The sequence below is a fragment of the Nyctibius grandis genome, chromosome 8 (genome assembly GCF_013368605.1).
Source record: "Nyctibius grandis isolate bNycGra1 chromosome 8, bNycGra1.pri, whole genome shotgun sequence".
Taxonomy (NCBI): domain Eukaryota; kingdom Metazoa; phylum Chordata; class Aves; order Nyctibiiformes; family Nyctibiidae; genus Nyctibius; species Nyctibius grandis.
Genome location: NC_090665.1, coordinates 740742 through 768659, shown reverse-complemented (window position 1 = coordinate 768659; position 27918 = coordinate 740742). Strand labels below are relative to the sequence as shown.

The 27918-nt window shown below is 47.8% G+C and overlaps 1 protein-coding gene across 14 annotated transcripts in view; it reads right to left on the bottom strand.

Annotated features, from left to right (window-relative positions):
* Window positions 1–1195: 1195 nt before the first annotated feature.
* MBNL1 (muscleblind like splicing regulator 1) overlaps window positions 1196–27918 on the bottom strand; it is an 81527-nt gene continuing 54804 nt past the window's right edge. For 9 of the 14 annotated variants that reach the window (XM_068405969.1, XM_068405980.1, XM_068405968.1 and 6 more), the window contains 9 exons: window positions 25580–25750; window positions 22293–22493; window positions 16376–16633; window positions 15415–15468; window positions 14443–14596; window positions 9250–9285; window positions 8461–8555; window positions 5615–5689; window positions 1196–4573 (listed from right to left, as the gene is read on the bottom strand). In XM_068405969.1, the coding sequence (XP_068262070.1) occupies window positions 5633–5689; window positions 8461–8555; window positions 9250–9285; window positions 14443–14596; window positions 15415–15468; window positions 16376–16633; window positions 22293–22493; window positions 25580–25750 (1026 nt within the window). In that variant the 3' untranslated portion in view covers window positions 1196–4573; window positions 5615–5632. The remainder of the gene's footprint in view (window positions 4574–5614; window positions 5690–8460; window positions 8556–9249; window positions 9286–14442; window positions 14597–15414; window positions 15469–16375; window positions 16634–22292; window positions 22494–25579; window positions 25751–27918) is intronic. The other 5 variants (XM_068405972.1, XM_068405973.1, XM_068405976.1 and 2 more) reach the window with 5 other exon arrangements.

Below are 27918 nucleotides of genomic sequence, written 5' to 3'. Positions count from 1 at the left end.
CAAGGCCTCCAGCTCCCTCCTGCAGCAGCAGCTCCCTCCAGCCCCGCTGCCTCCAGCCCTTTATCCCCAGCTGATGCCCATCACACCCGCCCCCGCCCACCCCTGGGACCGCCCCCACCGCCGCAGCACCTGGGCAATGCCCCAAACCCGCCTCCCACCCGCTGGGGCCGCAGGAGCTGGTGCTGGGACAGGTCCCACAGCCCAGTGTGGGGGCATGGCAGGCACGCAGGGTGGCCATGCTGCTCCCCCTGGCCCCACGGGGGGATGTATTAATTACAATGTAATGTATTAATTACAGCTAATACCTGGATGCAAAAAGACCCTCAGAGTTACTCTGCTTCCTTCTTCCTGACGCCGTTCCCTGTTCCCATCACAAATCACACCATTAAAACGCCTTTTCAGGTTTCTGCTCCTCCTTCCCCAAGGGCTGAGGATCCTTCCCTCGTGTCAGAAAGCACCTCAGCTGCGGACACACGTGGATCCCTTCGAACAAAATTCTCTCCTTTGGTTTAACATCCGTTACGGTTGTTCCTGCTCCTGCGGCTGGTCCCTGGCGAGGCGCCACGGCCGTGGGCTTCCCGGGCCGCTTTGGCAGGAGCTCCTTCTCGTGGCTCTCCTCAGCAGCTGAGTGCTTTTATCTTCTCTCGGCTCCCCGGCGAGAGCCCCGCTGCGGGCAGAGCTCCTGCTCGGTACCCGCTTCCCGGTGCCAGAGCCGGCTGATGCCCCACGGGAACCTCCCCGGCCACCTCCGTCGCTCAGAGAGGAAATCGGGTGTCACCTCTGCTCACTTAGAGCATCGGCGCTGCCTGACACATCACTTTCTAACTTGGCAGCTAAATGTGATGAAGAATTGCACCCCGGGGCAGGGCTGGAGGGTCCCTCCTTTTACCCGTGTCGTGGGAGCACTGCCACAGCTCGCTTGGGGTCCGTGGTACCCCGCTGCTGCGTGTTTATCCTCTGCATTTAATGACAACATCACATATATTGAGTGTGCTTAATGGATATCCCTTATATCTAACACCCTGTGCACTGTTGAAGAAAAAACCCCAATATCAGCATCTAAGGTTGCATCTAAGTTTCTTCCCACAAATAAATCACATCCCTTCAGACGAACGAACGCGCAGATGAGATTAAAAATATGGGCAAAAGAACCCGGTGCGATTTTTAACCTGATATAGAAAAACTTAAAGAGAACTTTTATTAGGGCAATTTCACTTTATTTTTTCCATACAGCAAGGTCAACTATAGCAGTAATAATAAAATAAGCATAAAAACAAATTGCAGCCCAGGACAGAGTACATAATTCGGAGCAACTACAAGCCAAAAGTAAGTCTGTGGTTACATAATAGTAAAACCAAGCACACCCGTCCTTTCAGCAGGTGAAAGCTGCGGGGTTGCAAATAAGTGCAACGTCACTAATTAGTCGGGGTGAGGGCTGGGGAGATCAAAGGAACGGCCTCATCCCTTCCTCCTCCCAGCTTTGCATACGTAACGACAAGTGTCTCAACGCTTCGCATTAAACCGGTAAAACTTCCCAGGGTTTTATTTTCACCTGCTAAAAGAACAGGACCACTACAGCGATAAAAATAATCACCTAACGACTACAGCTACGGTGTGCTGTTTGGTTTGCCTGTTCATGATTTAACTCTTTTGTGAAAGTCCGTATTTGTTTTGAAGAATCTTTTTTTTTGTGAACAATAAACCACTGAAATTGTCAGAAACTGGCTTGAATAGCATATACCCTTAATATATCTTTTTGATACTTTAAACATGCAGTAGTTTTTGAATAATGTACGGAATATTTGATCCATGATTTCACCTTGATGGTTTGAAGTACCTGCTTTTTTTTTTTCCTTTTTTTTTCTTTTTTTTTTTTTATTTTATTAATGATTTTCAGGCAGATCTGAACCAGTGGAGCTTTTGTCAGTCATGAGATCTCGGAAGGATGGCATATCTTTCCAGCTGAAAAAATCCTGGCAAACTACAAGCTGTCCACATAAAGCAAAGCAACTTTTTTGAAGGGGTATGGAGTGCTAACTCTGTGCCACTTTTGCAAGCAATTTTGTTCAGCCTGTCATTTTTATTAGCCTTAACAAAACTCCTTGTAATTATAGACATTTTTATTCAAAATAAGATCTTACTATTATACAGGTTTCTCTCTTTTTTGACTATATACAGAAGTGCAAAAAGTCAACCTTCTCTCTATACGTTCCCACATGCTAAACTGCAGCATAATCAACCCTCAAGAGTTTGCACACACACACTATAATTCTTGTTACGTAAACTTTGAGTATTTGGATTATCAACAAAAAGTCCCTTGATCTATTGATTATGCAGCTTATTTATAACAAGGCCTGATATTCAGGGATTTCAAAAAATATTTAAACAATATTTTAACATTTGAAATGGATACAGTAGAAAATAAATTTTATTCTAATATCTAGGAACTAGATTTTCTCATAATAACTAATTACAAACAAAATAAATCATCAAAATATTACTCAATTGTCTGCCAGGATTGTTGCGATAGCAACAACTTAACTTCTTACTTAGCAATGATTATATAATTATAAGATATCCATATAAAAGATCTTTGTTCTTTTAATGAAAACTAGACAAGAACTAACAATGACTGACATTCTTACATTGTAATATTAAATCAGTAAAATATAAATCATTTAGTTAACAATAATACGAATACTCATATGACACTACATGTAAATTCAAAACTGAGTATGTTATGAAGAAAACTACTTTTTTTTTTTTTGTATTTTGAAAAAGTCATCAGTAAACTCTAATAAAACAAAATTCTATAAACTGAAATGGTATTCAACTGGTAATAGAAAATGAAAACGATCTAATAAATGTAAGAAAGAAAAACTACACTTTTAACAAGAAAAAAATAAGTAATATCCTCTAATGTTAAGTCACTACAATAACATGTGAAGTCACCTATACTTTCTTAACACGATTGAAATTACATTGGTATGGGTTTTAACCCGTAATGTAAGAATCTAAGGCTTTAATAGATGTACAGTACAATCAGTAAAATCAACACATCATTCTTATACTATAAAGCATCTCTCTCAAGCATAAAAACTCGCAGTAAACTCGGAAGTATGGAGAGTTCTAGAACCGAACTCGCGCTTCTTCCACCCCACGCCACGCTACCAGTGACCTGGCCCCCACGTCAGCACTTTGCTGAACAGAGCAAAAATATCCTTTACTAGCTGCAACATCCAAACCACAAAAAGGAATTCCTTTGGATGAATCCGTTCGTAAAACTCGAATGCACATCTATTTGTTTTGTTTTTATTTTGTAAAGGCTTTCTAAGGCTATAAGCAGTTAATCCGAACAAAAAAAAAAAATCACATATAAAACTCCCCCCAGTATTTAACCCACCCGATTTCTACGCTAATTAACATCTCCATTTTTTCATGTTTTGGTTTGTCATGCATCTGGTGTCAGTGCTTCTCTCGTCTTTGTTTAGAGTCACCGCGTAACGCGTGACTGTGATGGAGTAAAAGCGAAACCCATCTGCAGAACATTTATAGTCCTTTTGACTGTCGACAGAGGCTATAAATAGAAGCAAAAGAAGTTCCTCCAACATTTGTTACTGTGTCTCAGAAATGGCTTTTCCCTTTCGTATATCACGTTATACAGTAAAATATGCATAAATATCACACTACAATGCCTTAGGGTCGTCTATATGTCCAGTAGGGGTTAATTTGCACGGCTGGAGCATCTTCCTTGTGCTGCCTACTGTCACTGCAAGGAGCGGTTGGCCATTTCTGAGACAGCTTTGGTTTGCAACAGAACGGTGCCCTTTGACTGGTTAGTACTGATGAAGGAAGTGAAAACGTGGTTCTGAAAATAACACTGCAGAAATAATACTCTCCTGGGATGTACAGTCTATGGCACTTCATGAGAATCCGTAACAACGTGGTACTTAAAGCCATGGATGTGCTTTAAAATATACACAGTTGTGGTTTTGCTTGGCACATTCATCTCTGTCAGATACCTCTCTTACCACTTCTTACAATCTATTACATTAAAAATATTACTCTTAAACAAAAAGTACTGTGCATGCACGCTCTCATCTATAATGGCAATTTTAAATACAAGGTGCACCTTCGTTATTTGTAAACCTTGAAAGAAATAAACTTACTTTAAAAAATTATATCTTGGTCTACAGACGTACCAATACATAATAGATTCATGGTTACATCATCGTCTGTCTTTTCAAGGTGACACACATGATTATGTAGGAAACAGGCTGCATATGCATGTTCAAATCCATATGCATACTTCGGTGCTAGAAAAGATAGACAATGCTGTAGTTTTTAGACAATAAGATCACCTCAGCACAAATATCAATTAAATGTACAAAGTATATAGGCAACAGTGTGCAGTGGATTTCCAAGTTCTCGTTTCATCTCGTTAACATGCAAGGTGTGGATGTCTTACTGCTGAGGGAGTTTCCGAGTGTCGCTTGACCGTATATACATTATGGCTAATGAGCTTCTCCTCTTCCCAACCCAGACACGCTGCCCTTTTCTCTTTAGTTATGATCTGGAAAGGAGAAAAGACAAAGCATCTTCAACGCAGTCATAACTTTTTGTTCGCACCACGTCAGCCCAAACTGCCTCTGCACCGGGGCGATGTGCGGCCGAGCACCGGGGAGCGTGCACCAACCCCCGGACAGCCCTTCAGCACCGCTCCTGCAGCAGAGCTTCCCTTCACGCCCCGACCCTGCAGTGGTAAAGCACAGACACCCCGGCCTCCCGCTGCTCCCAGAAGGAAGAACTGTTATTATCAACCCACTGTGGCAAATCAGCTGCCCTAGGGGAGGTGATGCGCTGCGCGGGGTCGTAATGACAACAGGCAATTTAGCAGCAGACTGGAAACTGCCATTGACTCAGGAAGATACAGGGGAAAAAAACCCCTCTCCATCTTAGGCACACAAACCTGGATCTCAAACCGCAGGAGAAAGGTGACACACAAAAGCTGACACACACACCACCTGCAGTCACCGTGCGGGTACGAACCACGCCTGTGCCGTGGGACCTCTCCTCGCCACACCGCCCGTGCCAGGAAAACACTGTGCGTAACGCACCGTGCTCTGACACCCGTGTCCGAGGGGATTCGGGCCTCAGCCAGGCAGGTGGCTAACCTGCACGGTCAGAGGCGCTGCCTTTCCAAACTTGGAGATCTAAAATTAGTTCTTTCTAAACACAGCGTAGCGGAACCACCTCCCCCCTCCAGACCTGGCTCTCGTCAGTGCTAGAGCCTTCATCCTTTATAAACAAGATGTAAAACTCTAATTTTAGACTCTGATTTTGCTGTTCAGGAGTTTATCCATCCGTATCACATGTCCCTTCTACACGTACAAACTAACACCGACATCTGGTCCAACACACTAGCTAAGGTGGCCGCTGCTAACCATGGGATCTCCACTCAGAGAAGAATGGAGTCAGTGGAATTCAGAGCCTCCTCCCCTGGATCTTATTAGTTTTCTTAGAAAGAAAATAAAAACATTCTCTCCCTGAAAAAGACAACTTATGCACACATAAAGGTACGAAAACTGCAAGCAGCAAGACATTGGGAACTTACTGTTTGATGGCAAAATGTCTACATCTGTGTAACATACTTGTGGCTAGTCAGATGTTCGGCAGATATTATGGGTATCTACAGGTTAAAAAACATAAACAATTAATAACACGTGCAAGGAGCCAACCCAGAGACACAGCATTTTGCTACAGAACATAAGTTTGGAAAAGTGAGGATCAGCTGTGAGTTGGTGGATTTTATATTGTAACTATAAGTTAAGGTCAACTGATGTGCTACAATAGCAACTTAAACTGGAAAACGTTGTGTTAAATACTACTTGACAAATATAAATAAGTATTATTGGTTGTTTAGGAAATAAGAGAAGTTAAAATCTACAAAGTCATGCAGTGCAGTCATTGAAAATAGCCCTTTTTGTTGGCCTACACAAAATTCTGTGCTTTCAGTGTATCATTTAAAACGATAAATTCTACGGTGGCCTTGTTGCAGCCTGATTTTGTGAAGTGTTCACTGCTTTCACCGCCTCGGTTTGTGAATGCCAAACCTAAGATGCCCTGAGCTGGATTTTCACGGCTGGTGAAAACCCACTGTGGAGAAGAGCTGCCTGCTCTTCCCGTGGCCGCTGCGGGCACCACGGCGGGTCAGCTGAAAAGCTGAGACCCCCCAAAGCAGTGAAACAATTCCCAAAATGTTTGTCTGCACACACAGTACGTGCCTCTCTCGCAGTGCCCCCATCAACTCAGCTTCCCATTAAAAAAAAACAATTAAAATCAGCGTAATGACCAGCGGTACAACTAACAAACTGATACTGTGCATCCCACCCTTGGTCCCAGCCCGCAGCCCTCCGTGCGCAGGGTGAAGCCCCCGACCCCGCGGGCCAGCCCCTCGGGCAGGGGCAGCACGGGGGCTGGCGGGGGCTGAGGACCCGTGGGTGACCCTGCACGGCAGGCAGGACCCAGGTCCGGCTGGAGGGAGCAAACAGCGGCGCCCACGGACAGGGAACGCGCTGGGGCGTGCGACACAAGATTGACTGGCAGCATCACCAACATCTGTGGCACTTGAAGACTCTTTCCTCGTGGGTGCTAAGGCTGAGCTGTTCACCCACACAAGAAAGCGAACGGGGAGGCTTCCTCTTAACTAAACCATCTCCAGGTCTTGGTGTTGGTTTTTGCCCCCCTTGCGCCCTCTCCTCCCCTAGCAGCTCCACACAACTCTACGACATCGCCAGCTCGCACAGACACGGGCTCCAAGCACAAGGAAGCTTCTCGTACCATGTCTTCCTACTGCTGCAGGCCAGGCTGTTGCACCCGAGTGTGTAGAAGCGTCAGGGACAGTGCTGCCGGAGCACGCCAGGGACCTTCAACACCAGTCAGTGAAGATGAAGGGCCAGATCTCGAGACTTTGGGCATGCACGCACGTTGCATCATGTGGCAATCGAGAATCTCAGCATTGCTCACATCGTATATACATATATTTGCTATATATGTATATATTGAGGTTTGGCTGCAGGACTTCACTACGTGTGTTACGAGGCTCCAGGGAGGACGTGCATGGAATGATCGGGTTCTACACCAGAAAGCTGCCCTGTGATCTACTTGGGAAGTGCATGGTTATTTAGACAGAGATGGTTTTAAAAAATAATGATGTTTTTCTGTGGCTCGGCTTGTTCTCACAACTATCTGGACTTACAGAGGAAACACACACCTAAATTAATTGTGTGGTGCAATAAATTACAATATTAAGAAACTCTGGGCATACAGGCGGATTTTTTTGAACTGTGAACTATCCAGGTCGCTTCTGAGGCTGGGGATGTGCACGCCTATCTATCGCTGCAACAGCGGCATGGCAGCTGAGCCTGCCTTAAAAACTGACACCTCTCCTCAGAATTAACATCTCGTACAGAACCACAGCTGCAAAATGCTGGAGAAAACACTCAGTTCCCTCTTCTAAAAGGTGATTCCCACCGAGTCGAGAGCAATACCTACACGTTAGACCAGAGCTGATGGTTTCATAACATAAGGCAATTCTACCTTCCTAGTAAATCCCAAAAATCATTTTTTTTAAGAGAAAGAAGAGGGTCTTTTAAAAGTTTTTCCTGTTGCACTCGCAGCCAGATGCGCTACAGAAACCTGCAGTTCTGACAACCCAGCTAGATAAAAACAACAGGCCACGTTGTGTGCTCAGCTCTGGCCCCTGGTACTCATCTTTCTGGCTTTTCGGGGAGGACTTTTAATCACTTATCTAGTACAGCATTATTCTTTTGCTCCTGAAATACATCCACACATGGCAACAATCGGGGTAGCTACAGAGAAATAAAACCAGACTCTAATGGACATTTTCCTAACTGACGTCTGTCGACTGCAACAAGCGACGGGCCCTTTCCCAGCAGAATCACCAGCTGAACCACAGGTTTAAAAGGAGTTTGTGTGGCCCATGCTCAAACGCTTGTTTTGCTCTTGGAAGAGGAGAGTCAGAACATGCTCAGACTGCTCAGTTCAGCCTGTTAAAACCCTGATCCTGCAACCCCTCTGCACAAAGGTTTCACTGCCTTTCGCTGGAGTTCTGCACTAAAAGGAACTGTCGGCTTCACAGAAATAGAAATAAATAATGGGTTCAGTGTATTATCCCGTTCTCTTCACACCTCTGAGAGCAGAAATAAGCAGCACGGCCCATAAATGTTAAGACTGAGTCAGAGACTCTATTATTAATTATTTTTAGCATCAGAAACGGAACCGCAGCACCTTTTGAGCACGGACAAAGGCTTATTCAGCTGTGCTGCAGGTCTGAGAGAGAATGTGTAGGCCAACAAGAGGTAAAATCAAAACCCCCATGCTCATTAAAAGCACCGATTTCAAGTTGTCTGTAAGGAACAAAGCTGTAAATTAGCAAACCTGGTTGGCTGTGGCTGTTGCAGCGAAGGGAACACTTGTGGCAGATGTTGTTGCTGCAGACACAGTGGCTGGCGTAGCACCGTGCACCATGGGAACTTTCGGAAGGAAAATCATATAAGCAAACATACAGAAGAGTGGAGCAGTATGGGGACCAGAGCGACACGTGGGAGGACAATTGAGCATGGTATTTATCACAGCAAAAAGCCCGAGACGTCATTGCCAGCGCGTGACATGCAACCACAGTGCAAAGCAGGACGACATTCCAGGGAGAAAGAGGGGAGGGGAACGAAAGAGAAAAAAAGGGGAAAACGCTTGTTACCATCAAATCAAGAACATCGACACAAACAAGCTTAACCATTTCAATACAAAAACCAACAGAGGAATTTTTAAATGCCCTCATATTTACAAATTTTTGCCTTTTAAGAATTCAACCCAAATATTTACTGCAAACAAAAATTAATCTTGTTGAAGGACAGTCTATGTGGCTATAGTAAGATACAGTCTTTATTTAACACGAGATAGTTTCTAAACACTGGAAAACTCATAGTCCAATCAAAATCCACCAAGGAACAATGTGCAATTCAAACAACTGCTATACAAAATTAACAACGTCTGTGTGTCCGTGTCAATTAAATAAAACAATTGCATTTAATTGACAGGTGTTAGTGCGGAAGGCTGAGGGAGATGGATTGGCACAAGAGCTGTAAGTTAAAATCTAGCAGTGGATTTTGAGGGTCCGTGAGCTGCACCACAGGTTTAAGATAATCAAGAAACAAAGCTGGCACCTACCAACACTTGTAGCGGGTGTCATGCACAATATTGAGCCTGCCCATCATGCATTGCAACAGGAAGGTGGATTTGGAAAGGGAAAAGAATTAAAACAACCCATCACACGTGTCATTAGAAAATTTCATTTGAACAAAGAAGAAAAACTGTTATTATGGGAACAGTGGCATGTAACTGTCAGCACAATCAAACCACACAGTAGCACAGTGAGCCTTCAGAACTAGCCTTCAGTGAGGGGGAACGAGCTGATCGAGCTGTGTGCTGGTGTAGTGTTTGCCTCTGTAGCACTGTGGAATATGAGCACGGCCAGGAAAAGCTGCTTTGGGGTTATTTTAGAACTCTTTTAGTCTTAAATCTTTTTGCCTTTTGACATAAGCTTTGTAAAGGTCTTCACCCTGGTTCCTCCACATTAAAATCCACTGAAGTTGCACCATGAGTTGTCATGTGTAGGCGAACACCAGGTGAATCTGGCACGCAGTGCTCCTGCAGTATCCGTACGGCCCCTGCGGGCTGCCGGTGGAGTGAAGTGACCCTGACTGCCCTCTGCTCCGTCTGCCTCACACGGAGGTCAGCGGAGGGACTGAACAGCCAAAGCCTCCCGTGCGGCTCATGGCAGCACCCAAGAACACTTGTTCAGCGTTTTTTTTCTACGTTATTGGATGTATTTTAAGCTGCTGGTGTCTGGGCTCACAACCTGCAACTCTCTTAGGCTACATAAAACAACTGAAGTGACAGCACCTGGTGAATTCTGCCCTGCAGCTAGAGAGCCAACAGCAGCGTGGTGTTTTTAGGAACGTTACAGTATCATTTTTCAACTATCACTAAGTTGGTAATTCTGTTTGCTTTACATGGCAAAATGCCTTCCACCAGCCTGAACTCAGAATCTTCTATTCTTGCTTCCCGTGTGATAAAGATACACTGATATTCCAGAATACCCATTTTTAATAAACAATTTACTTTTTTATTTAAGAAATAACATTTATTAACACTGCTAATTATGCCTGACACAGCAGAAATGGAAATAAACTCTGAAATCTGGGAGCAGAGATTGGAGTGGAAATGGAAATGTATTCTAGAGGAGTGCCCGTGGAGCCACGGCCATGCTGCCTCCTCGACAGTACGTGACCTAACGAGGGGGAGAGGAAATTGCTCCAGCCGGTGCCAAGCGTTGTGGTGCCTCGCACAATCTCAAGAGCATTTAACTAAGCAGGGAAAAAGTCAGCCAGTAATTACTGCTGGGGACAAGGTTATTCTCTGTCATCACTGTATCTGCAAGGCTACAAAGAAAAGGGCATAATCGTGTTTCCTAATTACTCTTCTATTTCTGTGTCATGGAAGAGACTGAAAATATCCACAAAGAAAGGTTAAATAAAAGGGCAGTTTTTCTGACTTCCCCAAGCACCAATCATGGGTGAAATCAGTGGGACCACTTGCAGGATTAAAAAATGGAGCAAAATTTGGCTACAAAGTGCAAAAATAAAACTGCTTTGTCGGTCCCTCCTATGACATCTCTATGGTGTTAATGAGGTGACACCAAGAACCAAGAAAGACAAGTTAGACTTTCATACTGACTCTGAAATATCACTGTAAAGCTTTTCAGCTCAGAATCTTAGTCCGAGTTATCATCATTAAGGTTATAACCAGCGCACACAGTTTTGAAAGGGAATTGAAGCGAACGAACACAAGGCAGGAATGAAAATCCTAGCTAGGGTGCAATAACTTGCAAATACGAAGACATAATGCTGTATGACCCTCTTACCAGTAATAAGAATCGTTTTTGCTATGACCTTAAAATTCATCTTGACTTCAGAAGCTTTGACTGACTAATGAGAATGCATGAATAATAAATGTGCAGTTTCAAATGTTCCCTAGCTTTGCAGCACAAGGTAGAATTTAATTCAAGGATGTGCTCAGTTAACTGATCATAACTTCACAACCATAATAAAATAAAGCTATTTTTATAAATATTCTAGGTTTACTGGTGTTTTGAGCATTTTTTTTTTCTCTTCTCTCCCTCGTATTATTCCCCTTAGTCTATTTATTCTGCTCAATCTGCTAAACCCTAATTAAAAATATCACCATAGACAGCATAAGCAGCCCTGCCGGAGCGAAGAGCTGTGCCTGATCCTTCCCTCTCTAACGTTCTGGAGCAGAGCAGTGTTTTCACCCAGACCCAGAAGCCCCAGGGAGGAAGGTGCTTACACCGATACCGCTTTAGGAAAGCATCTGCAGACTGAGTCCCAGTGATGAGCAAGTGAAGAGCTCTGGAGCTGGAGCTGCAGTAACTAAATAAATATGCAATGCGTTAAGTGAACGGCAGAGGTGGCTGAAGCCTCGCCGTGGCTGGCGACGTGGCCAGCTGCCCCGCTGCGATTCTGCCCCTCGCAGGTCCATCAGGACAGCAGCTCTGGGAGGGTCCTGTAAACCTGACCCCTTTCTTGTGGAGGAGAACCCCTTCAAAGACCGCCTGGGCACCCAGTTTGCACACACAGGATGGTAACAAGCACCAGGGCGTGACTTTCACCCAGCTGCACACAGGAGCTCTCTGCCTGCACGGACAAACGTACCCCGGCCAGCTCAGTCCCTGCAGGACGCAGAGCACGTGCAGAAGCAGTGATCGCCCAGTAACGGGTGCTCTGCAAGGGCACAGCCCCGCAGAGAACCCTGTGCCCGCGTGTCTGCCATGGCAGCCAGGACCAAGTACCCAAACGAGCCGTGAACACCTATTAAGTTTGTACATTCGGCGGACTAACTCCACTTACTTCAACTAGCCAACACCACAAGTGTTCCCAGTTCTTTCTTGCAACACCTTTTAGACTCCCCTCTCAGTTTGGGGACAGCTTCCAGTAGCCGAGGTTTCTGGGAGACCTCAGGAGGGGAGCTGTGCAGAGGGAGCTTTATTTGAGAGCGGTGGGATGAGTATCTAAGAGCATTTAATCATTTAAAGTGTGCTGGAGTGCCAGTGTCCGTCCCCTGGCATGGACGATCCCTTTACTTGCTTTCACATGCCCTGGCATACAGGCAGCCAGAATTCTGCCTCACAATTCAGAAGAGGTATCTGGGTTTGTCTGGAACACGAGTGGAAAACTCTCAAGGGTGAAACATCGAGAGTGAAGTGCCCTGCAGAGAGGAGGGTCCTGCCAAGACCCTCCACGGGGGTACACACCTGCACCGTGTAGGTTCTGTCAGTGTCCTGCCCTCCAGACCCGCTGCATTTTCACACGTTGCAGCTGAAGCAACTAAGAACACATACGAGTAATTACACTTTGGGTGTCTGAACCTGAAAAATGTCACTTTAATTCAGATCCATGGCAGTGGAGCTCTGTGCTTTCCTGCCGGTTCCTAGGGACTGACAGAGAAACTGTTTCCAGATGACTGTGCACAAACAGGACTGATGCTAGTTAATTTTAAGTGGGGAAAACTGAAAAGGGCAAGGTGGCAAAATTTTCAATCTTTTGGGAAAGTACTGGATTACTGGAAAGCTCAAACTGCTGCTATCTGGAAAATATAAAAAGAGAATTTACAGTAGCTCATGCTAAAAAATCCTTTACTTTTCTTGTTTAACACAAACTTCAGTGGTCAAGAAAAGTCAAATGAAGCATCAAGAACCACTGTGCAAACTCCTGTAGGTTTCAGTATAGTTTTTCTAGAGAAGAGCTGAGGTAGGTTGTGTGTAAGTGCTGACATGAAAGATCCCAGTCAGTGACATAGTGCCAATGAGGTCTGACACACACGAACCATAACCCCGGCTTCTAAGTTCAAGGGGTGTGATTCAGAGCAGCTCAAGTACCTCCAGAAATCATCCAGCCCCTCGCTGACTTAATGGAAGCTGGAAAATTGTGTGGTTTACTACCTACCTCAGTAATGCTCTGCTAAAACAAATCTGTGAAACTGTTTAATATCTACAGGACGGACTGTGATTGCATAAGCACGTTTATATGAATTTTAGTATGGGGGCTAGGGATCTGATCTAAAGCTCACTCAATCAGTCTTTCTGCTGACTCCAACGAGCCTTGCAACAAGCTCTCACTAATGTATTGCAGTGGCTGCAATGCATTTCGGAACATAAATAAGTTATTAAAATTCACTGCATCAAGCAACTGATTTTTGTGCCATTTAAATGACACGCGTTGGTTGTATGCCAGATGAAGAAAGAATGGTAAAAGGCATTATACCAAATTCCTGGGAACATACTTGCCAAAAACGTTTAGGATAAAATCCTTAAAGTTTTCTGGTGAAGATGGAATAGCTGTATTTTCTTTCCTCCCCTCCCCTCCCACTAGTCTGCATTACTAAGGGCTGTCCTCACTGACTCCTGCCAATTTTATGAGTACGGATCTATCGGACGTCCTCTGCACCCCTCCTAGAATGACAGTGCTCTTTTATTGTGGGGTCATATGTAACAAACTAACTCAGCTGTGTTAACACAGGCATAAATTCACAGGACGTACTAGATATATAATTTTTCACGAAGTGCTGTTTGCAGAACCAAAACATATGTTCCAACTTTAAGTCCCACCGCTTGTCCTCTGAAGGGATTTCTGCTTGTGTAAGTAGGACAGGCATCAGTTCTTCAGCAGTTATACTAGGACAAGTGCAGATGTGGCCACTCTTGAATAAGAAAAAGTGCACCCTGGTTCTGCTTAGTCAGCCCTGAGGCTTTAGTGGTAGAGGCTACACCTACACACCTTGATTTCTCGTGTAGGTTCATAACTAGCCTGTCTGTGAGACTGCCTGCCTGTGCCTTCTGCGATCACTGCACCATAATTAAAATTAAAACCTTCAAGTGCGTGACTCGGAACAACTGTCGCTAAGCACATGAAGGCAAAGAGGTCTGACAGCAAAGAGAAACAACTACAACAGCTTAGGAGATGTGTAACGAAGAGAAGTTAATCGAGGGAAAGAGGAAGGAGAGAGATTTCAAATTCTGATTGGGGATGACAGAGCATGACGCTGATTTTTATGTTAGCCTGGAAAACACCCACCCAGCTTCCGAGAGGAGCAGAGAGAAGCCAGCCTTCCTGCAGCCAGTAGCTCCTCTGCCCGCGGCCTGCCGGGCACCGGGGCTGCCTGCGCCGGGCACCAGCCACCGCCACGCAAACACCTCTGTGCACTTGCCGCCAGGAACAAACCGTTATTTCCTAGTGCATTTTTCCCTTCTCCCTCCCCAGAAAAAGGCAAACGAGAAGCACTCACCTGGTGGGAGAAAGGCTGTATGCTGCTGTAACTGCATGTTGGCAAGAGCTTGCTGGTATTGGAAAATACCAGTGTTAAAGACTGCGGTGGCACCGTTGGTTTTTTCAAGCGCAGGCCTCTTTGGTAATGGGGGAAGTACAGCTTGAGGAATTCCCTGAATGGTGGATGGGTATAAAAATAAAGTCCAGTAAAAAAAAGAAAAAAAAAAAAGAGGGTGGGGTGTGGAGGAGGACGGGAGGGAGGGAGAAGAAAAGGAAAGAGAAAAAAGAAAAAAGAAAAATCAGTAGAAGGCAAAAAAACCAGGCAGCACCATGTTTATCCATGAGCAAGCAAGCAGCATAGCAGACTTAACTACCAAATAAAAGGCGAGGTAAAAGCTTTACGAGGGAGCACTACTTTAGCCTACGTTACAGCGGCACAGGTAACGTGTCGGAGCCGTACGTTATAGGACCCGGCGTAAATACCACGCTGCTGTAAAGCTTCGGGGCTTCGATGGGGAGCGAGGCTATCGGGGCGGGGAAGCAGCGCTGCGAGCTCCATGAGGATCAACACGTAGAAGCGATGTTAATAGTCACCGTCCGGAGCGGATGGCAGGGCCGCCGGCGCCAACCCACTCCCCGGGCCCCAGCGCCTGCCCGGCATGCAGAGCGCGCGCCGCATGCCGGCACCCCGGCCGCCTCCGCGCCGCGAAGCCATGCCAACGCACCCTGCGCCGCGGCCCTGCGCCACGGCACCCTGGGGGGGGACGGGAGGGACATGGGAGGGGAGGGAAGGGGCCGGGAGGGGGCCGGCGGGGCGCGGGGGCCTGCTCCGGGGCCTTGCCCTGCGGCCTGGCCCGGCCCAGCCGCCCCCGCGCCCCTCGCCGGGGACGGGGCGTGGGGACACGGGGATATTCCGTTTCTACACATGAACCCCAAACTCGACTCTACGATACAGCTACATGCCAAGCTAAAAGGTGAAAGGTCATAGTACCAGGTCAAAGGTTGCCTCGAGGGGTCGCTTCAGTGATTTGACAGCCGACTGAGTCTTAATTAGCAGGCAGCGAGCACATGATGGCAATGGCCAGTGGGGTCAAGCGCATTAACATAAACAGCAAGCAGAGGTGCATCATGGGGGCAGCAGTGCATTGGGTAGGTGAGAAAAAACAAATAAAAACAAATCACCGGATGCCGTGTACAACGGTAACAAGACTAGGCATGCACGGGGGGCCGGCGGGGCACCCGCCTCCCGCCCCGGCCCCCTCCCGCGGGCAGGCCGGGCGAGGCGCGGGGCGCTCGGGGCGACGCAGGAGCCGGAACGGGGCTCCCCGCAACCGGCCTCCGGGAGCCCGCGGCTACCGCCTTGCCCGCTCCTCCTGGCCGCCGCACCCCAGCACCCGCCGGGCTCCTCTCCCACACCCCCCGGGGCTGGGCACAGAGGGGACGCCAGGCCCTGAGCAGTCCCACACGTGGCTGCTCCGGCTACGAGGTTTGCTGCACTGCCCTGCGGGCGGGGGCCTGGGGAGGTGGGCTACGAATAGCATCAACACAGTAAGGTGGACTCCAAACTAAGTCTCTACAAACGTGGACTTACGGTAACTGAAATACGGGTTTATCTATCTGTGCAACTAGATAGATACACACCTACCCACACACAAACATACAATGAACTATATATAGATATATGCACACACACGTACAGACATCCACACACGTATGCACACATATATGTACATATAGATACTCTGTACATCAGCAGGCAAAATTAGTGAAACGCCTTCACGGTCTGGAACTACTTAAGAGCAGATCTGGCACCACATGCTGAGAAAGCTCATTGCACCGTGTAGTGCCCAGGCCCCCCAGCACACGCACCCCCCTCCAGCAGGGACAGCTAACACATCAATTATCGCCTCTCGCCAACGGGCTTCTACTCCGGAGGTGTTTTCCGAACTCACCATGGCAGCTGCGGTCGCCGCTGCCTGGGCAGCTGCAGCTTGGTTAACCTGGTACTGGGCAGCCTTGATCTTGGCTTGCAGGTGTGCAGGAGGGTGGAAATATTTGCACTTTTCCCGTGAGCATCTCCCTTTGATGTAATCCATGCAGACGGTGACGGTGTTGTCGTTGGTGTCGATCATCGCGCTGTCGGCGGGGTGAGCGAACCGGCAGTCGTTCTCTCCCCTGTTGCAGTTGCCACGCTGGTACTCTCGACATACCTGTGACACCGGGAAAAGACAACTCGCTTAGTTGGGTGTTGTGGGCACGGCTCAGAGTGGTGTCAGGGTTTCTGAAGGTCTGCGGGAGCGCCGCGAGGACGGGTGACAGCCCCAGGAGGAGCACAGCGGCGGTGGGACGGTGGGCTCGGCTCCCTGGCAGCAGGGACCTGGCTCTCTAGAGCCACTTCTGATGCCAAAGAGCATCAAACCCCAGCAGGACGAGCCAAGCGCACAGCGGGTTTTATTTTGGCTCCCGCCTAGCCGCCCACAGGGCTGCTCTGTTCTCTGAAGAGACGTGCTGTGGGAAGCTCTCAGAGATCACCCCAAGCACCGCAGCGCTCGGACGCGGTGCACACTAACTTCATCACCAGCACAAGCATCGGCTCCCTCTTCACACACCTTGCAAACCCTGTGTTTAAACAAGTGACGTGTGTTCTTTCCACGGCCAGCTCTTCACAGACCGCAAACAAAAATGCATTTGTCATTTTAGTTTTGCAAAGGCTATAGGAAACAGAAAGGGACAAAAGCAACCAAGTCTGTACAAAAATAAAACCACTTTAGTAGATGGAATTTCCTTTTAAAGGTGGGTGCCCATGAGCTTGGATCATCAGCATTTCCTCAAGGACCTTGGCTCTGATCCCTGCAACAAACCAAATTTGGTTGTTACTTGGTTTCCATCCACGCTAGTGCTCTAGCTGCTTTTTAACCCCTGTGCTGCTTCAAGTTCCAGCTGCCCACCACCTAAGACTTAGGAAATGACACCCCCAAAGGACACGAGCAATGCCATCTGTGAACCTGCTCGCGGGGAACACCCATTTCTCCAGGGTCATTCCAGCATCGCCCTATTTATAGTCTTTTTCCACGTGGTGACAAAGACCCTGGATGTGTATTTGCAGCGGAGCCAAACGAGCCAGTCCAGGCTCCTCCATCGCTCTTGTTCATCCCCATGGCCTGCTGCTCGTGGCTCGGTGCTTGCAGAACTGCTTCTGCAGCACACATGAAACAGGCTGGGCAAACTCCTCAGCTGGAAAATAACCACTTGCCTTCCAGCTAACTCTTCAAAATTTGATTTGATGTGCTTTGGTTATTTGTTTGCAGTCTAGAAGTAAACTGAAGTCTTTTCCTCTGAAGATAAAGGATGCAACTAATGTCAGTTAACTGTCTTTGCTCTTTGCCTTGTATTGCTGATCCACAAAACCAACATCTCAAAACCACTCCACTTGTAAGCAAGAACTACTCCATTAATGACACAAAGATGATATCTACAAATTCATATATAAGTGTGTATATATATAAAAAAATGTATCTATACACAGAGAAAGGAAAAGCAGCCACAGAGAAGTTAATTTTATCGTAGTTAAAAACCAAAGATGACCAGAAAACTGAAATAACAGGCAGACAGAGATAACCTTTGGCACTTTCATAGAGCTGCCATGCAGTAGCTGAGATAAGGCAATGAATGGTCTCTCTCAGTGCTCCTTACCAGATCTGAACGATGGTTTACAGCAGTCAGACACAAACCAAAATACTGCCAGTCCTTTTAATCAGTGTGACCCGTAACCACTGTGCTGGCAGCCAAGAATGGTTCCAATTCGTGTTTATTTAAAAGCAAGCATTGAAAATGGTGGTTTTTTTGCCACAGGCATGCAGTAGTGTATCATTCATCTGCTTGAGTAAAGAGAGGCGTGGAAGAATGATGTGTTGTCTGGTCTTTCAGATCTGGAGAGTTTCTATTTAGTTATTTATTAATAGCCCTGTAATTAGTATCAGAATTTGCAACTCAGAAACATAAATGAAAGAGGCACGTGTACATGGCCAGCCTGCCTGCAGAAAGGCTGAGCTAGTGCTGCAATATTACCCACTCACTGGAATTCACTCAACTTGTCCTAACCTTGGGCTGAGTTTATTTTGATTGCCCCGTTGGGATTCCGGTTGCCCACCCTGGTGCGGAGACAACGGGCAGGAGTTTGGCTGCAGGGACATGGACAGCAAAGTCCATGAGCAAGTCACACCTCCCTGCTCCTGCTCTGCACTAAGAGAATTTATCAAACGGCCGTACTGAGCAAACGGCACCGCTAAGCCAGACTTCTTGATTACCCAAGATCTGAAAGTCTCCAAGAACTTCTAAGCTGCTTCTTTCTGGCAAAAAAAAAGGTATATATGAAACAAGCAGGAAGCTGCAGCTTGGTTGTGGTCATTCTTGATTCTTGAACACTTCTAATAGAAAATGATGGCATCCAAACGGAAACATATGCTTTTAAAATAAAACGGTTAGGCAGTTCCTTTCTCTCTCACTTCCCTGTCCTTCTCACTTCTAGTTCACTCAAAGAGCCACGCTTTTGTTCAAGGTATTTCTGGCAGGAGAGGAGTGTGAGGAAAGCTGTAGGAGAAGCCTCAGCCCTCGACATTTCCACCCTGAGATCCAGATTCCTTACAGGAGTGGCCGAACGCACGGGACACCCAATGCTATCTGTACAGGAGACACAGCCCGAACACGCATGAAACCCATCCTACTGCTAGCAACAGTCACCGACCCTGTCTTACGAATACTCCTATTAACCCAGGAGACCAGGCACGCTGCCTGACAGATGTGTTGTCTGCCTCCTTTCCTTAAAATCCCAGGTACATGTACCGAGAGCTTTTAACCCTGGGACAGTCTGATCCAGTACCCCAGAACACGTGCGCTAACTTAATTAACTCAGAGTACATCATTCTTGAAAATAAGTATTTAAAATTCTAAGCAGGACAAATCATATTCCAAGATTAGATGCTAACATCACGGTGGTTATTTTTCTCAAGGACAGTTCATTCCAAGGGAGAGGGAGCTAAGCCTTATAAAGCTCCCTAATCATGTCCTAACGAACGGCAACACCGACAGCAATAAGCTCACTTAAAGAGCAGGTAGACTCACGCTGGCTTCTCTGAGAGGCAACAACCAGACCATGCAAAATCCTTCAAATCAGTTCTGCATTTCTGTAATCCATGAAGTACATTAAAACGTTTTGCTGTTCATAAAAATGATGTGCTTATTTGGTATTTCTCTACTAAATTTGAATACTCCAGAGTATTCAAATACACTGGAAGGCACTGGCAAATTATCTTCTCACCTGGATATTTCACTATTTAAACTGCATTTGCTGAAGGGAAAAAAGGAGAAGGAACAGACACTCCCTCCCCCCAACAGATACTACTTCTGTAAGAGAGCAGCGTGGTGTGGAACTGCACAGCCAGTGGGTCAACCTGGACGTGCTCTGGACCCCAGGCAAAATAAAAAGCAAAACTTGAACAGCTTAAAGGGTGGGAGAAGCTGGATTTCTTGAAAGTTACCTACGTGGTGCGCTGGCTCGAGCAGAGCCAGGGGAAGGCCCTGTGAGGAGGCAGGGCTGGCACAGCCCTCCTCCAAGGACAAGGACATCTCCCAAGAGCGGAGCCCACCGACACAAAAGCAGTTACAGCGGAGAAGGCTGCTGGGTGCTGACCGAGCCGGGACGTTCGTCAGCTGAACACGGCTGAGCAGCCGGTGTCCTGCTCAGCTGGGTGCCGGCTCTGAGCTGAGCCCATGTGAGGGCTGGTGCCGCCTTCCTGGCGCTGCCGAGGGCCTTCCCCGGGGTGCTGCCCTGCAGGAGCTCGGCCAGCCCGCGGGGACCCAGCCCACCCCTGCATGGCCAGCAGCTCCCAGAGGAGTCCCCGCACAACTCCCTCTCGTGCAGAGGCGTTTGTCTCAGCAGTGTATCACTTGTCTAAATAGCTTTATAAACAGAACGCAAGCGACCAGAGGACCAAACCCCGCACGTTGTAGCCCCAGATCTCGTTCGCTCCCCGTGCACTCTGGTCACAGTCTGCCAGCCCGCACAAGCTCTGCCCTGAAGGCACCACGTGAAGAGGTGCCCCCGCGCAGACCCTCCGGGGTCCCACCGACACACGCGCTTCCCTGGCCGTGGGCAGAGCTGGTACTCAGGGACTTCGGGGATGTCCTGCTCCTGCTTACAGACAGAAAGCTTTTGAGCTTGTCCCCAACACCACTGACCAGCACCGTGGCCTCTGCACGGCTGGAAGCACAAACACAGCAGCTGACCTTGGCGCTGCGACCCAAAGGGCTCCCCGCCACGGGCATCCTCCTCTCAGTACCCATTTCCGAATCTAGTGTGATTTATTTATGAATTTATCTAATTGCATTTTGGTTTTAATCCACCCTTGGCAGGTATCCATCATGAAACAGAGTCCTCAAAGGGAAAATATCCCTCGGTGATTCTGAACAGCCACCGGGCGCCAGCTCTCAGCAACGTGCGGCTGCCTCTCCTGTAACCTGACCGTGCTTTGGGGAACGCTTTCCTGGGAGAAAACATCTCTAAAAAGGGAAATGATGCGATCCCGCAGAAGGGGAACCTGTGCTGACGTGAGCTCCGAGAATAGTGACAGCGGCAGCGGGAAGTGCTCACGGCCAGATGACCCTCCACGCTCCTCCCAGCCCACAGCCTTCTGAGCAGCAGCTTGTCACTCAGAGATGCCACTAAGAAAAGGAATTGGTTTTCCTTGTAAGGAGAATTAACCCCTGTTAACGCAGATGCACGGGCAGAAGGAAAGTGTCACAATTACAGCTGGCTGCGTTTTAAAAGAGAGATCCTTCCTGCTCCTCCTGTCGTGCTGCCTGAGCTCAGGGATCAAATCCAAAAGCAGAACAACCCGTCCACGCCCCGCACCCCAACCTGCTGCAGTACCAGGATCTCCAAGACCTGCCACTGCACTAACGCTGCCGGAGGCTACTGCTGAGCACCGGGGCGGGGGCTGAGGGCAGAGCAGGGCGCTGGGGCTGCAGGGATGGTCACGGCGCAGCTCGGCTCTCTCCATCACCGATCACAGCTGCCGCGGCTGCTGCACGGCGCCGGAGAGGGAGAGCACCAGCGGCCGTGCCACAGGGAGGGCCGGCCTCTCGCAGGCGGTGCGTGCCCTGACACACGGCCGTGTCCAAGTGTCCGACAGACAAACGGGGTGACAGCGGATCGCCCCGCGTGCTCGGTGTGCCCACACACGGGCTGTGCTCGCAGGTGTGCCTCGAGCGCGCGGCAGCCGGCGGCACGTCGCTGGCTCACCGCCCACGCTGCCGCAGCGCTGATAAGGTGCCGAAAACACTGTCAGGCCTTTCAGATTAGAAAGATTCAGGGCAAGGGAGAGTACCAGCTAGAGAGCACTATCGCTTGTCAGGGTTGTAGGGAGGATGATAAGCTGGCGCGGGAGGCGGGCAGGGCAGTGCTGGCACCCTCTGTCCAAGCGAGGGGAAGGGAGAGGCTGAGAGCCATCTTTTACCCAGGCAGCTGAAGCTCTGCCTTTACGCTTGGTACCGTGCCCACACAACCCGCACGTTAACACCTTCTGGGCACACACTAACACTGTTTCGAGGCACTCTTGCTGCTGCCACCATCATTCCTGAAAGGGCTCATGTCCATTTCTTTCTGCAACGGAGGGTCAGAAGCAGAACCGCAAGCGTTAACTTACTGTATGATCACCCAGTCACTCCCCGTCCTTACCTGTCACCAACACACGACAGTACCAGCTGAAGCGAAACCTGCATTATTTTCTTTCACAAGGAAAATATTTTATATCTAGAGAACATAATAAATGATGCAACTTGTGAGAGTAAGTTACACGTATCGGCTCCTACCTCCAGCCTGTCTGTCCTCATGAGCTTCTGGGCAGCGGCGGCGGCAGCGGCAGGAACCGGGACACCGGGGTTCCCTGTCACCAGCATCGGGGCGGTGGGCAGGATCTCTGCTGGGACCAGGCCTGGGGAGACGGGCCCCAGGTAGGGGTTGAAGGCGGCTGATGCGTTGGTGGCTAAGCTCGGTGTAACAGAAAACATGGGCTGCAATCACAGAAAAGGAGGAGAAAGACACTTTAAGGATTTATATTCGCCATAACAACTTTCTGGCTATCATGTTGAGCACAGCGGCGGTGAGTTTCTGTTACTAATGGGAAAGAAGCGTTTGTCCTGTTTGTGGGGCACGAAGAACACCCGTGCAAACACCGTACACGAGCGAGAGCACGAGGACAGGCATCCCCCGCCAGCCTGCCCTGGTTCTCCTGCTCGAGCTTGCAGCACGTGGCAGCTCTGGGAGCTGACTCTCGTTTGAGCAACGCCATCAGAACGAGCACGCCTCAGGCCACGGGAGAAAGTCTGAGGCTCCCAGAGGGACACGGCCAGAACGTGCACAAACAGCAGCTCACGGGGAGAAAGGCGTCTGCGCCAGAGCCCCACACGCCACCAAACCACACTCAGCCTCAGACACAGATAAACACGTCTCTGACCCCGATGACAGCCAGCGCTGGGTCAGAAATTACAGAGGTTTAATACAGGAACAGGACCAGACGACCATGATCATTCATTCTCACAAAATCAAACAGAGATATTCAGAAATACGCTGCATCAAGGATATGATTTAGACTAAAACATTAAGCCATGCAAATACTGAGGGGTTTGTTTGTTTGCTTGTTTTAAAAAAGAAGGGGTCAGATGCTCTCGCAGGCTGTCACATGTTGTGAAGATAATTGGATGTAGAGGACCAAATGATGCTGTGAGACCAAAGGCAGCGATGTTACACCGCAGTCAAGGTTAAATAACTCTTCTGCCCCCCTGAATGCAAAGGCACTGCGCTACCAGCGTAACCGCCGAACAGAATTTAGTGTTTATCTTCAGTACCTAAATGAAGCAGTTACTCAAGGCATGTAGAATTTTCTTCCAAACTAATTTTTAGAGGGAAAAACAAGTACAGAGTTAACGCAACTCTTTTTCTCTGTTTCCGATCTGTTCGAGCCAGCCAGCACATAACACCACATGTTTTTGTATTCCTGAGGAAATGACTGAACCACTCGGAGGCAAGGAATAAGCCCACGTGAAACACTGGACAAAAACACATGCAGAGATTAGTGAAGAAAAAATAAGGGACGTTGTGAAAATGGGAGCAATTTCTTTAATGTCTCTGGTTTTTCATCCATGTGAATGAACAGGCAAATTGTACAGGAAATAGAATATTGCTCTTAAATACACTATTAATCAACTGCAATTTTCATTGCTGTGTTATCAGCTATGTAATAACGAACGCTGAGAATAAAACTACGAACCACTCTGTCAGTGTGTAACTTAAGAGATACTAATGTTTGATTTGAGCCCAATATACTCACTGTACAGTAAATAAAAGCCTATCCCATTTATTTTCTACTGAGATCATTCTATGCTAATATAAATACCCTGCGGCCTTTAGACTACTGTAAAATCGCAGCGTATTTTATCAGAGCCACTTCACATTATCCTTACGTTGACTGCTTCGTATAAACCCGAGAGAGCCCTGTTTGGTTACAATTCATGAAACAAGCAGGTTAACAGAGCAGAATATTTTAAGCAATGGTTCTTACTGTTGGCTGCATTTTGACTCAAGCTTTCTCATGGTCCCCAATGTGACTCTGCTGGCACTAAGGCTGTATTGCTGTACTCAAACCAGGAAATAAAAATAAAATTGTGGCATGTGTACAGGTCTGTGTTGTGCTGTTGAAACTGAAAACTCATTTTGAGCTTGCTCTGGAGTTAAAGCACGTCAAGCACAGCCTGCTTTTGAGCCCTCCAGCTGTAGACACCTCGTTTGTTCCTGATCTGAAAGCCATGGGCAGCGGGAGCAGGGAGCAGGCGCGGTGCCCGGGCGCCCCTGGGACACGGCGGTGCCACCGTGCTGAGGCTGCCTCAGCTCACCTCCTCGCCCCGGTGACACGGAGGGTTTCATTTAAAGTAAAGTCAATCCAAAGAGAGAAAACACAATGTGGTATCTTCTCGTGCTGTGCTAGCAGGTACTAAAGGCAATGTACCGTGACCATCCTACCACCACGCTGCCTGCTTTTCTCCCCCACATACGCTTTTTCTCGAAACAGCCAAAGCATAAAGCTCTGTGGGAGAGTAACAGTTGTATTAATGAATCAAATACCCTACAAAATATCTACTGGGATTCTGCAGACCCACGAAACCAGGGCCAAACAACCATCTGGCACAAGCGTGAGAGTCCTTTCTGCTGAGGTGATTTTTCCTAAGGATTTAGCTACATTTTGAGGAGTATTAATTGTTGCTACGTTTTTTGAAATAAAAATTGAAGAACTCATCGAACAGAGTGAATACAGCTTTCCTAATGGAAGGTATCTAGAAAGTAAATCCAACTCCCTAAACCCTACCTTTGCCAGCAAGCAAGGAATAAAATAATTGTCAGAGAAGTGCTAATGCAGATATATTTATTTTACATCTATTTCTCAGTTTATTTTTTCCTTTGCTACCATTTTACCCATGGAAAGAGAGCGCTTCACCAGGGGAGCATTGTTTGCCTGTCATGTAGGATATCCCAGCCTTGCTCAGACATTCATCAGCGCCAGTCCCGCTCATACATTAATCAACACCCTCTAATGTCTGAGCTAGAAATGTGTATCAAAAGGGGTCTGGGCCAAATGTATCCACAGGTTAGCTCCAACAACGTGGAGCTCTGCCTGACAACGTGCTGCAAACCCAAAGCCCAGCTCCAGCGGGTAATTCCCTGAGAAGGTTCCCCTGGGTGAATGGAAAACATCCAGGGGGAATCCTCTCAAACCCAGGCATTTCCCAGAGCACATGAAATTGCAAAGGACAACGTCTGTTTAAGAAAATCCCACGCAGATCACTCACTCTCTTACTTTTAAGAAATAAGTTGCAAAAAAATGAATTAAATTAACAAAAGATTAACAAAACTAATTAACAATATGACTTCAGGCAAGGGAGAATTAAGAGTACAAAGACATACAGACCGACCAGCATTTCATTGTACTCTATTTCTCCACCGGTTACCGACGTTTGTGGGATTTTCCAGCACGTCAGCACACCTGCTGACCTCCTTCAGCTACAACTCCTCGTACTCACTGATCGAAGGCAAAAAGCGCACGTACCACAGGCTGCAACGGGGCACCAGGCATCATGGCGTTGGCAAGCTGCATCTGCTGGGCCAGCATGGCCATGTTCTTCTGCTGAATCAGGTTATTGCGTCCATTGATCTCCAGCTGCGTTTTTAAGTGTGGTGGTGGGTGAAGGTATTTGCAGTTTTCCCTTGAACATCGACCCTGAAGAAGAGAATGGACACAACTGGCTTAGAAGCTATAGGAGTATCTTTGGTCATAGAATCACAGAACCATTTTGGTGGGAAAGGACCTTTAAGATCATCGAGTCCAACCATTAACCCAGCACTGCCAAGGCCACCACTAACCCATGTCCCTCAGCACCACATCTACACGGCTTTTAAATCCCTCCAGGGATGGGGACTCCACCACTGCCCTGGGCAGCCTGTTCCAGCGCTTGACAGCCCTTTCGGGGAAGAAATTGTCCCTGATCTCCAATCTAAACCTCCCCTGGTGCAACTTGAGGCCGGTTCCTCTCGTCCTATCACTTGTTACCTGGGAGAAGAGACCGACCCCCCCTCACTACACCCTCCTTTCAGGCAGTTGTAGAGAGCGAGAAGGTCTCCCCTCAGCCTCCTTTTCTCCAGGCTAAACCCCCCCAGGTCCCTCAGCCGCTCCCCATCACACTTGTGCTCCAGACCCTTCCACCAGCTCCGTTGCCCTTCTCTGGACTCGCTCCAGCACCTCAAAGACTTTCAGCCGCTTGCTCTGCCTTCCCGAAGGATGTATTCCTGCAGTACCACTCCAAAAAATACCGTCCCTTTTCGAAGCTGCTGAAGGCAAGCAAATACCAGTTGCTTTGCATGCCCACCCTGCACGGGCATAGGTTTTTGCCCAGTGAAGGTTGTGCCCCGGGACTCTGACGGGCTCCCCCTGCCCACGGGGCTGCCCCGGGGAGCGGGTGGCTGTGGAAACGTTCCAGGCTCGCTGCTCTCTCCGCTGCGCAGGGGCACCAGCAAGACGGGGGCAAAACAGCATTGGCAGGACACTTTCTTTTACAGGTCTTTCACCAGACCTGGAGTACAGGACAGCCTCTTACACATGGTGCATTTTTCTTGCAATTGTGTAAACCAAACAAGAAAATCAGAATTGACTTGTTCCTAAATTTTTCATTAAATTCAGATGTGGTAAACAACAAATTTAACACACTGATTTTACTTGGATGAAAGGACATTCATCAGTTTGACAACCATTCACATAAAGAAGTAATAAAATACAATTCTATGTACTATATATCCAGTCCCCACTGCACCTCCTTGTTACCACGTAAACCAGCACGTAAGAGAACCCTGCTCGGTGAACTCTGAACGCGGTGTCTTGCCCTGGGGGGGTCCCGGCTGGGGCGTGGGGAGCTGGGCACGAGGGTGACTTCCAAAAACTAGACCCAAGTCGCCCCAGCTGTGGCCCCACTGTAAAATCTGCTGAGAGGCACAGCCTGAGCGAAGGGCACTGCCAGCACTGCCACGGCGTGGGGCGGAGGAGAACCCCTCTTCTGATGGCGTGGGAGCTGTGATCTCGCATGCCATGAGACGTCAGAAAATGCAAATTCATTAATATGGATGCTTTACACACTAACTGTTCTTTAAAAGTGTAACACCAGCCCATACTTTCACTAAACGGATGATAACAATTAAAAAAAAACCAACTAAAAAGGATTGAATACTTTTTTTGAAAAAAACAGATTCCTTAAATTACATTTTTTTTCCTTTACTCATTCATCTTTGAAATAAATCCAAACAGGAACAATGACAAGGCAAAAGACAGCCTTAATTTCAGTAAAAAACTGTTTTTATCAGGAAACCAATTAATTCAATACAGTTTGACCTTATACTGCAATTTTGCTCAGAAAGTTAAAACGCATTCTTGTTATCAGATCTGCCAGAAATCTAATTTGTGCGATGATTTTTGTCCCCCCTTAAGGCTGGGATAAGCGGTTTGCTGCTGCCCCCCTCCCAATCCGTCTCTCCTGCTGGCAGCCCAGAGGGCTTAAAACTCATTTTCATAGTCACCTGCCATCTGAGGAGATACCTGACCCAGAGAAAAACATGGACAGTTTGGTGGATGCCTTCAGGCCACCCACCAGGAGCACAGAAAGCCCGTGTACCTGCACACCACTGCTGTAACCAACAGCAAACCAGCCCACCTCTCCGAGCAGCCGTTCGTAACCCGACGGTGGGAAGAGCCCCTGAAGTCACCTGCAAGAACATCCCCCTGGTGACACAGCTCCAGATGCTGGAAAGCAACGGAGACAGGGGCCAGATAACGCACAAAAGCCAAGAGCACAACATCTACACCACAGATAAGATGGGGAAAAAAAACACGTGCAGCCTGAG